Source organism: Orycteropus afer, unplaced genomic scaffold (assembly GCF_000298275.1).
Source record: "Orycteropus afer afer isolate SDZICR_OR568_19922 unplaced genomic scaffold, OryAfe1.0 scaffold00011, whole genome shotgun sequence".
NCBI classification, from domain to species: Eukaryota; Metazoa; Chordata; class Mammalia; order Tubulidentata; family Orycteropodidae; genus Orycteropus; species Orycteropus afer.
Window position 1 is genome coordinate 18205652 of NW_006921598.1, and position 12809 is coordinate 18218460.

General features: G+C 38.9%; 1 protein-coding gene across 1 annotated transcript in view; it reads left to right on the top strand.

Annotated features, from left to right (window-relative positions):
- The window catches only part of IBTK (inhibitor of Bruton tyrosine kinase), a 171931-nt gene that overhangs the window by 61264 nt on the left and 97858 nt on the right, over nt 1-12809 (top strand). Inside the window, exons 16-18 of the mRNA XM_042782244.1 lie at nt 1861-1962; nt 4935-5052; nt 7596-7656. Of these exons, the coding sequence (XP_042638178.1) occupies nt 1861-1962; nt 4935-5052; nt 7596-7656 (281 nt within the window). The remainder of the gene's footprint in view (nt 1-1860; nt 1963-4934; nt 5053-7595; nt 7657-12809) is intronic.

Sequence of the window (12809 nt, forward strand, 5' to 3'; positions counted from 1 at the left end):
TAGGTGGGAGTGGGGAATGGCTGCACCTCCGTTCACCAAGCGGGTTTGGGGTATAAGAGTAACAAGAGGAATGTGGTACCTGTTCAGTCTTGCAGGTCCAGAGGGTTCTTGGGGTTGCTGGAAAGCAGAACGTGTTCTTAAGCTCCAGGAATCTGCCAGAGCACTGTTTCTTTAAATATCCAAAATAGTCAAGCTGCTTTCTAACATTCCAAATGGTGGCACCCTCTGGACTGTAAAAAGTCCATAGCTCAGCCTGCCTTTCTCTTCACCTTCTCTGTTTATTCCTCAGCCACCAGAGTAGTCCTCTGTGCAGTCCCTGGCTAGCAGGGCTGATTTTTAGGTTAATTCTTAAGTCCTGCCAGCACTTGGGAATCTGCAAGCTGTCTGTGCTGTCAGTATTGCTCAAGATTGCTGCCAGACTGCAGCTCCATATGTCTCTGTTTTTGGTATTTTCATGCAAATTCTTCTGCTAGTTGGGTTTTAGTCCACTTCTGTATCCTTCCCTTCAAGGTTCAGGGGTCCAGGATTATCTTCTGTGTCTGTGTTTATTGGTTTCCCTTTTCTTTGTTGAAGAGGGTCTGTGCAGTCTTTCTGCCTAGTCTGCCATCTTGCCGGAACTCCCTTTAACAACATTTTCTACTTCATTTTTTTTTTGTTTGCTTCCTTTTTTACTTTTTCCCCACTCCCTTTCCTTTCTATCCACATTATTGTTTTTCTAATTGCCCTGCTACGTTGGGAGTGGCTCAGGAGCAGGATCTAACTCTATTAGTAGTACCTACTGCCAAGAAAGTTATTTCAGATTAAGGGTTATGCTGTGGCTAAGGCATTTGGCTGCTGACCAGAAGATTGACAGTTTGAACCCACTAGCTGCTCCATGGGAGAAAGACAAGGCAGTCTGCTTCTGTAAAGATTTACAGACTTGGAAACCCCATGGGGTCGCTATGAGTCAGAATCACCTTGATGGTAGTGGGTATAGTTTAAAAAAAAAAAAAAAAAAGCAGGAAAAGGAGCCCTTGTTGTGTAATGTTTAAGCACTTGACTGCTAACCAAAAATTTGGAGGCTCATACCCACTTAGCAGCTCCACAGGAAAGAGCTGGTAATCTGCTTCAATACAGATTACAGCCCTGAAAACCCTATAGGGCAGTTCTGCTCTGTCACATGGGGTTGCTGTGAGTCAAAAATTGACTCAAGAGCACCTACAGTAACCAAACAAAACCAAACTCATTGCCGTAAAAGTTGATTCTGACTCATAATAGCCCCTTTTGGGTTCCCGAGGCGGTAAATCTTTACAGAAGTAGATTGCCCAGTCTTCCTTCTGGGGAGTGATTGGTGGGTTTGAACTGCCAGCCTCCAGGTTAGCAGTCAGATGCCTTAGGCACTACACTACCAGAGCTCCTTAACACAGTAACAAGATAGTATAAAAACAGAAATACTATTAGATGAGCAAGTTTGTTTTAAATTAAAAAATATCCTATGAGCATTATTTTACACACACACACTTTTTAAGTGTGATGCTGAGATTTGTCTTTCCCATCTATTTATTGTCTTGAAAAATGTTTACCAGGAGAGATTGTAAAACAAGTTAGGCATTCTTGTAGTCTAGTGGACTACAAAGATCAACTCTACTTGGCCATTTTGTGGTCCTGGTGTGAGCCAGAGCATTTTGGTATAGTTTTTACCTGGCTTTCTATCTAAAAGGTAGAAATATTTTGATGTTACTACTGTTTGTCATAGCTACCAGGTCAACATTTAGAAATAATCATCACAGTTCTCTCTTTTCTAGTGTCTAAGTTATTTCATTTGTTCCCCTAGGTTTGATGTTTATGAAATAGTAGTAATACTTTTTTTTTTTTTTTTAGAATCTCAAAATGTGGATTTTATTTGTAGTGTTCTTGTGGTGGCTGATCAGTTTCTCATAACTCGATTGAAAGAGATTTGTGAAGTAGCATTAACTGAAAAACGTGAGTATTATTAAATTACAATATTGGTAGATTTTTAGCTTGGTCTAGGGTTACTGTATTTTACTGACTTTAAGATGTTATTTATGGTAAAACATACCATTATTTTTTTGTACTCAGAATATGTCAAAATATTCAAACTATCACATGGCATCATTTGTTCACTGTTTTTAGCAGTGAATTTATAAGTACATTTTATTTCAGAGATGTTACTACCAAAAATATGTGCATCTTCGAATTGAAATAGGTTGTTAATATTTATTGAAATATCACAAAACCTTGAGTGATAAAGACACTCTCAAATTTATTTGGGAACTTGAAGGTGGAGAGTTTAAAAGCAGAAATATATCTATATAACCCTAGTTTCAGCTACCCCTTTCTAACTGCTTACTGGAATTTTCATAAAGCTATTCCATTAAGATACCTGAACCAAACACCTTTTTTTCCTCTCAAAATATATTTCTGCTTTGTTCATTAGTATGACTATCCTCTTGAACACTCAACTTTGGAACTCAAAGTTTTGTTTTCTTTGTAATTTGGTTCTTTATGCCCAAATTCATTTAATTGTCGAAACTAATTCATTCTCAACTACATTGGTCATGTTTTCCCCATCTTTTGATTTTCAACTCTATAGGAATGTTTTTAAAATCGTATTTGAGGTTGTTATTAGTAGTCTTTAAATGTTCTTTTCCCTTCCTCTATTCCTCTTTAAAGGACCCCTGGTAATACTGTGGTTAAAATGCCCTTGGCTCTGTAGTCTTATTTATTCACTTTTCTTGAGCTCTTTGGACTATATTCTTTTTACTTGTCAAAAATAAGGGCACTGATCTCCTTTTAAGCAAGAAAAGGGAAATATTTTAAAATAAAGGAGATCACAAACAATAGGAATAAAAGATATATATAGGTGGTATTTTCAGTTCAATTGAATTTCCTGGATGCCCTTGGATATTGTATTTTGTCCCCTGCTGCACAGTTGCTTTTACTTAATAGAATGCTTAATCTCTAGAACCTAGCAAGAGAAGGACTCAACAGAAGTTCCACTTTGAGTTTTGCACAATGTACATGTAGATCCTTCTTCCTAACTGAACAACTCTAAAATTCTTTTCCTGTTATACAATTTTATCATTTCTGTGAGATGTGAGACCTTGGATTCACTGTTAGCTGAATCTTTAGGTTATTCAGGAGTTGGTCAGAAGTTCATTATTAACTATACTTGCAGCCTTGGACAGAGTTATGAGGTAGAAAGAAAAGAGAATGGAGCCATCTGGGTACAGAAAACAGTAGTGCTCATCTTTCGGCTATACGAAAGGGCATGGGGGCAGTGTCCTCTGATCTCCTCTAACTTCACCAGAGGGAAAGAAAATCTCCATCAGCAGCATCAGCCCAAGGCTGATTCCTATGAGATCAGACATGTTACTAACCTCTAGTCTTTTTAGCAATTCTGACACCAACCATCCCTCCCAAATCATACTCTACTTCTCTGCTGGGTTAAATAATTTGTTGCAGTGGCCACGCAGAACTCACAGACAACTCTCATTATTATGATGTAAAGGGAAGTAATAGATTACATTTCAGGTTCAGGAACATTCAGGATATGATTCTTCTATCAGGACAGCCTCGTCCCTCCCATGCCAACAAGCACACCTTTGGTCCTTGGCCTCTCATCCTGGCCTCTGTGCTGCTCGGACAAGTGTTAGAAAGCTCTTTTAGCTCTGGTGAGGGGTGCTCCCAGGTGGACCCCACTCCAGCAGCAAGCCTTCTGCCCAAAGGCACTCAGCTTTCTTGCTCTGTGGTTTGGCAAGCCCACTCTTCTGTCTCATGCCAATCTCTCAGTTTGCTGCCTCTGCTGCTGCCTCTCTTTGCTGTCTCTCAGCTGGGTTTCTCAGACAGTCTGTCTGCCAAGGAGGTCCATTGCAAGTGTCTTGAGTGCAAGGATGCACTCCACTCCACCTCTAGCTGTTCTCTCTTGTTGGCAATGAGATTGTCCCTTCTGTCTCTAGGAGGGCTCACTTTAAGCCTAGTGGAATGACAAAACTGACTAATCCCAACAGTAGGGTTTCATATACCTTATTTCCATGGCCCCACCTACACAAGGGTGCCATGTACCTTACATACATTACTAAAAGCTTTCCAATCCCCTTGTTGGGCCACAAGCACCTTATGTTTACGTAGTTCATCCAGTAATCTGGTGTGAGTCACATAGACCATGGCTAGAAGAGCCATTCCAAGTAATTCACTGTGCCACCGGCTAGAATTCTGAGTAAGTAAGAAAATGATTAGAGAAGGCCAAAGTTACATGCTAGCTGGGAGAGTGTCTGGCAAAAAGGAACACTTTATATGTAAGATTATCTACTAGGACTGGAACTGAACCCAGAATCTTCTGCCAAGGATGCCCACTTCTTCACTGACATGAATAATTTTATGGTATAATTTAGATGGACTTATTTTTTAAAATGTGCAGTGTATTTATGTTTATATACATAAATACAGCCTCAAATTCTGATAGCATACTCTAGTATTAATCTTGTAGAATTATTTCATCAGTTTCTCTTAATTTTAGGAGTTGTTTTTAGTTTTATAGAAGAGAGAATAATTATTCTGTGGTACATCAATAAAAAGGAAAGTTATTCATCAATGAAAGTTTCAAATACTCAGAAAATGTTAAGTGGAAGAGTGTCAGTTCTTGTTTGTTTTAAGTGACACTGTAATGCCCTTGCTTGCTGTATTGCCTTTTTTTTTTCCTTAGAATTTTTGTGTGTATGTACATACTTTATTTTTTTTTATACCAGCCATTTAAAATCACTTTGGCATATTGTGATAGAAAATGAGTCCTGTCTTTGCCCCAGTACAAGTTACTTTTGTTAAGAAACTACTTTTAGTTTTCTAAACCTGAAAACCTTAGAAATAAGTATATTTCATTGACTATAGTAACATGCTTTTCATTTCATTTTTACAAATCTCTTCTTCCTTTTTAGTTACCCTTAAAAATGCTGCTATGCTGCTTGAATTTGCAGCAATGTATAATGCTGAACAATTGAAACTGTCTTGTTTACAGTTTATAGGACTGAATATGGCAGCTTTACTTGAAGCAAGGTAAGTTAAGTTCATGTATTATATAACTTACAAAAGCATATATTTATATGTAATACATATATGTTAGTAATTTAAAAAGTGAATAGTGATAAATTCTAGCTATGTAGAAAATGAAGAAAGTAAAGGATTCAATCATTTCACAAATATTTGAGTGCCTACTATATGCCAGACACTGTTCCCAGTGCTAGGAGCTCTGATGGTTTAGTGTTTAAGGCATTTGGCTGCAAACCAAAGGTTGCTAGTTTAAACCCACGAGCCATTCCATGGAAGAAAGATGAGGCAGTGTGCTTCCATAAGGATTTACAGCCTTGGAAACCCAGTGGGGGTCTCTATGAGTCAGAATTAACTCGATGGCAGTGAGTTTAATTTTGGTTTGGTTCCCAGTCCTAGGATACAACATTGGACAAAACTAACAAAATTCTTGTTTTCAGTGGATCTTAATTGGTAGTCAAAATATTATGGATCAGTATTATGACAAGTGTGGTTTTTATATGAATGCATAATATTGTTTAGGCTAATATGTAGCTACGTAATTGTTGCCTTGATTTTTGGAAGCTATGTGTAATACTAATTAAACTAGTACTTAACTACTTTTCATTTAAGCATGTAGAAAATTTGTTACTGGTTGATCGTTTTATTCTTTGTATTTATTCTCTGTAAGGCATTTTTTATAGTATACATTGATTCTTTGATCAGACTTAGGCTTCAAATGGATGGCCTGAAAAATTTAATTTCTTCAGTTTGTACCAAGCTAATGTATGTGTTGAGACCTTGGCTTAGAAATCAATTTGTTATAAAATGTTCCTTATTTTAAAAATGACATATTTTAGATAAAAATCAGCTAAGTACGCATGTCTTGTTTCATTAGTTAATATTCCACATTACCTTGATGTTCATCAGGATGCAAAGAATTTGATAAAGGCTGATGATTTAGGAGGAGCTCTGGTGAAACAATGGTTGAACACTTAGCTGCTAATAAAAGGTTGACAATTTGAACCGAACAACCACTCCACGTGAGAAAGACATGGCAGTCTGCTTCCATAAGGATTACAGCCTTGGAAACCCTATATAGCAGTCCTACTCTGTCCTATAGTGTCACTATATGAGTCAGAATTGTCTTGAAGGCAGTGAGTTTTTTTAAAAAATAATTGGGGAGTCATAGACTTTTTAGAATTAGAAGGAACTTGGAAATTGAGTCCTATGGTTTTCATACGTTTTTAGCAGTGAAATTTTTTATGAAATAAATTTTAAAACATCTATATTTTAATGTAAGGACAGAATTCTATTAATTCAGTTATTGTAAAGCTACTAGGAAGAAAATGAGGCTGTAAACACAGAAATTGAGTTCTTAGTTGGAATCCACTCAACAGCAGTGGGTTTTTGGGTTTTAGAGTAACAGTACCAGTCAATACCTCACCATCCAGATTTTTTTCCTGTATTTTGTTTTAATAGCAGTAAGAATCACTAATATTTAGTGCATACTGTGTGCCCGGCAATATTCTAATTCAGTTAATCCTTATATATAAACTTTGATTTAAATTTTTATTGATTCTTAAAGTACCTCTTTGGAATCTGAGAGTTCTTGAAATGTACCTTGAAAACAGCCAGTCTAGTCCAAATGTCTTTTCACATGTGGAGGTATTATGGCTTATAGAGATGGCCTCAGGGCCTCAGGCAGTCAGCTGCCACACCCAAGGCTGGCGGTTCAAACCCACCAGCCGCTCCCTGCCAGGTAGCTGGGCCTCTCTTTTAGGAGCTCTGGTAGCGTAGTGCCTAAGGCACTTGACTGCTAACTAGAAGGCTGGTGGTTCAAACCCACCAGCCACTTCTTGGAAGGAAGATGGGGCAATCTACTTCTGTAGTGATACTGCCTCGGAAACTCAAGGAGGGGTCACTATGAGTCAGGTCTGACTCGACGGCACATAACAACAACAACATAGAGATAAAGTGAGTTGCTCACAGTTGCATATGTAGGTAATTGATATCAATGCTAATCCTAGATAGAATTCAGGTATCCTCATATTTAGGCCATTGTTCTATCAATACAATATTTGGGTTTTTTTGTTAATTATTATAATTTGTGGAAAATGAAGGTCAGAAAATGAATACTTCAGTATTTTGTTCCAAAAGAAAAGATTCTTTCTTTACGTACACATTGTTGTTGTTGTTATTTGCCATCAAGGCGGACCCAACTCAGCGACCCCTCCTTGGGTTTCCGAGGCAGTATCACTATGGAATTAGATTGCCCAACCTTCCTTCCGAGGAGTGGCTGGTGGGTTTGAACTGCCAGCCTTCTGGTTAGCAGTCAGAGCTGCTTAAGTTTATTCAAAACAGTTGTCTTAATTTGTTTGCTGTTTGTTTGAAATAGGTAATATATAACCACACCTACTTTCAAAAAGAATTTATAGCAACTGGTATATACAGTGCTTCAAAAATAACTTTGTTACTTATTAGGAAATATGAACTATTTTTAAATACTTGGAAATCCTGAAACAAATTAAGTCACTGAGTCTTAAGATAAAATTTTCTATCCTATTTTTTAGGTCTCTTGATGTTTTAAGTGATGATGTTTTGAAGGATCTTTCTGTGTATTACCGAAAAATGGTAGGTTTATATATACATACATACATACATATATATATATAAATACACACAGGCATATCTATCTATCTATCTATACTTTTTAAAAAAAAAAAATTATTGTGATTTGGGTGAAAGTTTACAGAGCAAATTCATCTTCCATATAGAAATTCACATAGACTTTGCCTCATGACATTGACAGTAATCTCCCAGAATGCAACAGCTCTCCTCCCACTTCCTCCCCACAGCCACCTCTTCCCTGTGTCCTTCCCGCTTATGCACTCCTGGCCCCCGAGCCATCTCCCAGTGCATACACACAGCCTTTCTATTCTCCCATGATTGATCTCTTCAAGGAGTGTATCTACCTAATGTAAATGTTCAGCTCATATGCCTGTCTTTCGTTTGGCTAGAGCTACAGGAGTGGGTTCAATTCCAGACCTGAAGGGCAGCGAGGGGCCATAGTCTGAGAAGTTCCACCAGGTCTATCAGATCAGCAAACCTGGTCTTTTTTTTTTTTGTTGTTATGATTTTGAGTTTTTGTTCTATTTGTTCTCTCATTCTATTCAGGGTCTCCTACATAGATCCCTTCTGACTAGTTGACAGTGGTAGCCAGGCACCATCTAGTTCTTCTAGTCTCATAGTCTTATAGGATTGCATGGTATACCAGTCTAATTGTGTCCATGTATCTTTAGTTTTCTTCCTTCTTTTTTGTTCTGGATGAGGAAGGACTCATTGTTACATCTAGATGTCTGCTTACTAGCTTTTAAGATCCCAGTTGCTACTCACCAAAGTAGAATGTGGAACAATGTTTTTGTGTGGTACATTATGCCGGTTGAACTTGATGTCTCTGTGAACATGGCCCCGAGCCCACAGGTCCAACTACTCACTCCTGGGTAGCTGGCTGTGGCCAATAAGTGATTATAACCTTGTTCCTCGTCAGCTCTACTGTATATACCTAGAAGTTCTTACAGAACATACAAATATAGTTGTAGAAACATTGTCTGCCAACCCTATACATGTTCATGGGCACACTTCCCCTGGCATGGACATACCTAATCATTCAGCCTGTCCACCCTCTATCCACCTGTGTATTAATGTTTGCCATCACTGACAATTCAATGCAGTATTGTATGTACAAAAGGGTTCATCTTTGTTGTCTATACCTCCCATGCATCTCTTTTTGTCTTCCTCTTCCTCAGTGCCACTGTGTTGATCATTCACATTTAGTACATTGCCCTTCTGTTCACCCAAATCAATACTTGTCTCTACCTGCCTAGCAGTGTTCCCTCCCCTCCCTGCCACCACTGGTAACCAACAAAGAAAATTTCCTTCCATGTATAAACCTTTCCTTGATTTTTTACAGTAATGGACTAATATAATATTTGTCCTTCTGTGATTGACTTATTTTACTAAGCATAATTTTCTCTAAGTTCATCCATGTTATGCGATGTTTTGCTGATTTTACGTTATTCTTTAGGGTTGCATACTATTCCATTGTATGTATGTACTATGGTTTGGTTATCCATTCTGCTGTCAATGGGCACCCAGGTTGTTTCCATCTTTGTGCTATTGTAAATAGTGCTGTGATGGGTGTGCATATATATCTGTGCTTGTCCTGGCTCTCACTTCTTAGGATATATACCTAGTAATGGAATGCTTGGGTCAAATGGTATTTCTGATTCCAACTTTTTAAGGAATTGCCATATTGCTTTCCACAGTGGTTCTATCTTTTCCCAGTTGTACCAGCAGTGTATGAGAATCAAAATCTCTCCACATCCTTATCAGCATTTGTTATTTTCTGTCTTGTTGAACTTTGCTGCTAGTGCTGGAGCAAGATGGTATCTCATCATTTTGATTTGCATCTCTCTAATGGGTAATGATAGTGAGCATTTCTTCATGTGTTTGTTGATTGCCTGAGTATCCTGTTTGCTGAAGTGTCTGTTCATGTCTTCTGCCTATTTTTTAATTGGATTATTTGTCTTCGTGCTGTTGAGGTGTTAAGAGTTTTCTGTAAGTTTTAGAGATAAGTCCCTTGTCACATATGTTGTTGCCAAATATATTTTTCCAAATCTGTAAGTTCTCTTTTTCCTCTTTGGAGAAGTCTTTGGAAAGAGCTCTGGTGGCATAGTGCCTAAGGCATTTGACTGCTAACCAGAAGGATGACGGTTCAGACCTACCAGCCACTCCTCAGAAGGAAGGTTGGGCAATCTACTTCCATTGTGATACTGCTTTGGAAACACAAGGAGTGGTCGCTATGAGTCGAATCCAGATTGATGGCAGGGAGTTTGGTTTTGGTTTTTGGTTTGGAAGCAAATAAAATTTTAATTTTTAGAAGGTCCCATTTATCTAATTTATCTTCTGCTGTTGGTGCATTTGGGGTTATGCTTGATTGTCTATTTATATCATATATCAGGGCCCATAAATTTACCTCTAGTTTTTACTTGAGGAACTTTATAGTTTTAGGTTTCACATTTAAGTCTTTGATCCATCTGGAGTTAGTTTTTGTGTATGGGATGAGGTACTGATTTCCAGTGTTGCCAGCACCATTTGTTAGACAATCTCTTCCCCATTTAATGGATTTCAGCCCTTTGTTAAAGATCAGCTGGCCATAGGTTGATGGGTCTATTTCTGGAGTCTCAATTCTATTCCATTGGTTTATGTGTCTGTCATTGTACCGGTACCAGGCAATTTTGACTACTGTGGCTGTGTAGTAGATTTTGAGATCCAGCAGTGTGAGACCTCCTATTTGTTCCTCTTTAATAGTGCTTTGCTTATCCAAGGTCTCTTTCCTTTCCCTCCAAAGTTAGTGATTGGTTTTTCTATATCCTTAAAGAATGTTGATGGGATCTGCATTGGGATTGCATTGAATATATAGATTGCTCTGGGTAGAGTTGACATTTTCACAATGTTCTATCTTCCTATTCATGAGCATGGTATGTTCTTGCATTTATGTAGATCTCTTATGGTTTCTTGAAGAAGTTTTTTGTACTTTTTTTTTTGTACAGGTCTTTTGTGTCCCTGGTAAGATTTATTCCCAAGTATTTTATTTTTTTGGTAGCTATTTGCCAAAGGGGTGGGGAGGTGCCATCTTCTGACCTCCTCTAACCCCACAAGAGGAAGACAGAATCACCATTAGTAGCCCAAGGCCTATTCCTGTGAGACCAAATACTCTGCTTCCCTCCAGACCTTTCACCAACCCTTTCAACTGTTCCTCCCACAGCACCCACCACTTCCCTGCTGCGTTCAGTAATTCGCTGCAGTGGCCACAGAGAACGCACAGATTATGGGGTTTCTTAGGAGAGCAACAGGCTACAATTCAAGTTCAGGAAAACGCTCAGTCTCTCTCAGCCTGCAGTTTCTCAGTTAACAGTCTCTCTCCCAGCAGTGTTTGTCTCTCAGTGTTTCTCGGCAGTGCATGTCTCTCGCATCTCTCTCTCAGCAGTGTGTGTCTTTCACATCTCTCAGGAGTGTGTTTGTCTTAGCAGCACGTCTTTCTCAGCTGACAATCAGAGAGACCCCTTCTGCCTCTAGGAGAGCTCCTTTTGAGCCTAGCCGAGTGGCCAAACTAACCAATCTGAACAGCAGAATTCTATATACCTGAGAGAGAGAGAACTTCCCAGAAAATTACTGTGTGCTGCTTCCAATAGAAATAGCCCAAGCGGATAACTTTAACAATCAGAAGCTACTCAATTACTCATGGCAAATTTCACCACAGAGTTTACAAAGATTTATAGCTGCAAAAGCCACACAATGTGATTTACTACATCACACTATTGTAATAGTAATGATTTCCTTGTTTCTTTTTCAACAATCTCTTTACCTATGTAGAGGAATCCAGCTGATTTTTGGATGTTGATCTTGCATCCTGCCACTATGCTAAATCTCTGTTAGGTTCAGTAGTTTTTTGACTGAGTCTCTTGGGTTTTCTATATATAGGATCATATCACCAGCAAGGGCGCTCTTGTAGCGTAGTGCCTAAGGCACTTGACTTGTAACCTGAAAGCTGGCGGTTCAAACCTACCAGCCATTCCTTGGAAAAAGGTTGGGCAATCTACTTCTGTAGTGATGTTGTTGTTAGGTGCCGTTGAGTTGTTTCTGACTCATTGTGACCCCATGCACAGCAGAATAAAACACTGCCCGATCCTACACCAGCTCCATGATCCTTGCTATACTTAAGCCCATAGTCTCAGCCACTGTATCAGTCCATCTCGTTGAAGGCCTTCCCCTCCTTCGTTGACCCTCTACCTTACCAAGCATGACATCCTTCTCCAGGGAATGGTCCCTTCTGACAACATGACCAAAGTAGGTGAGATGAAGTCTGGCCATACTTGCTTCCAAGGAGTATTTTGTGTACACTTCCCCCAGGACAGATCTGTGAGTTCTTTTAGCAGTCTATGGTACTTTCAGCATTCTTCTCCAGCACTACAATTCAAAAGCATCAACTCTTCTTTGGTCTTCCTTATTCATTGTCCAGCTCTCACATGCATACGAGGCAATTGGAAATATCATAGCTTGTGTCAGGTGCATCTCAGTCCTCAAGGAGACATCCTTGCTCCTCAGCACTTGAAAGATTTCCTTCACAGCCAACCTGCCCAGTGCTACACATTGTCTAATGTCCTGACTGCTGCTTCCATTGGCGTCAATTGTAGTATCAAGCAACGTGAATTCTTTGTCAACCTCAATCTTTTCTCCATTTATCGTGATGCTGCTTATTGGTCCAGTTGTGAGGATTTTTGTTTTCTTTATATTGACATGTAATCTATACTGCAGACTGTGTTCCTCAGTCTTCATCAGTAAGTGCCTCAAGTCATACTCATTTTCAGCAAGCAAAGTTGTATCATCAGGGTATCTCAGGTTGTCAATGATTCTTCCTCCAATCCTGATGCCACATTTTTCTTCATACAGTCAAGGTTCTCTGATTATTTGCTCAGCATATAGATTTAATACATGTGGGGAAAGGATACTACCCTGACACACTCCCTTCTTGATTTTAAACCATGTAGTGTCCCCTTGTCCGTTTGAATGACAGCTTCCTGGTCAATGTACAGGTTCCTCATGAGTATAATCAAGTGTTCGGGAATTCCCACTCTTCTCAATGTTATCCATAATTTGTCATGATCCACACAATCAAATGCCTTTGCATATCAATAAAACACAAGTAAACATCTTTCTGGTAT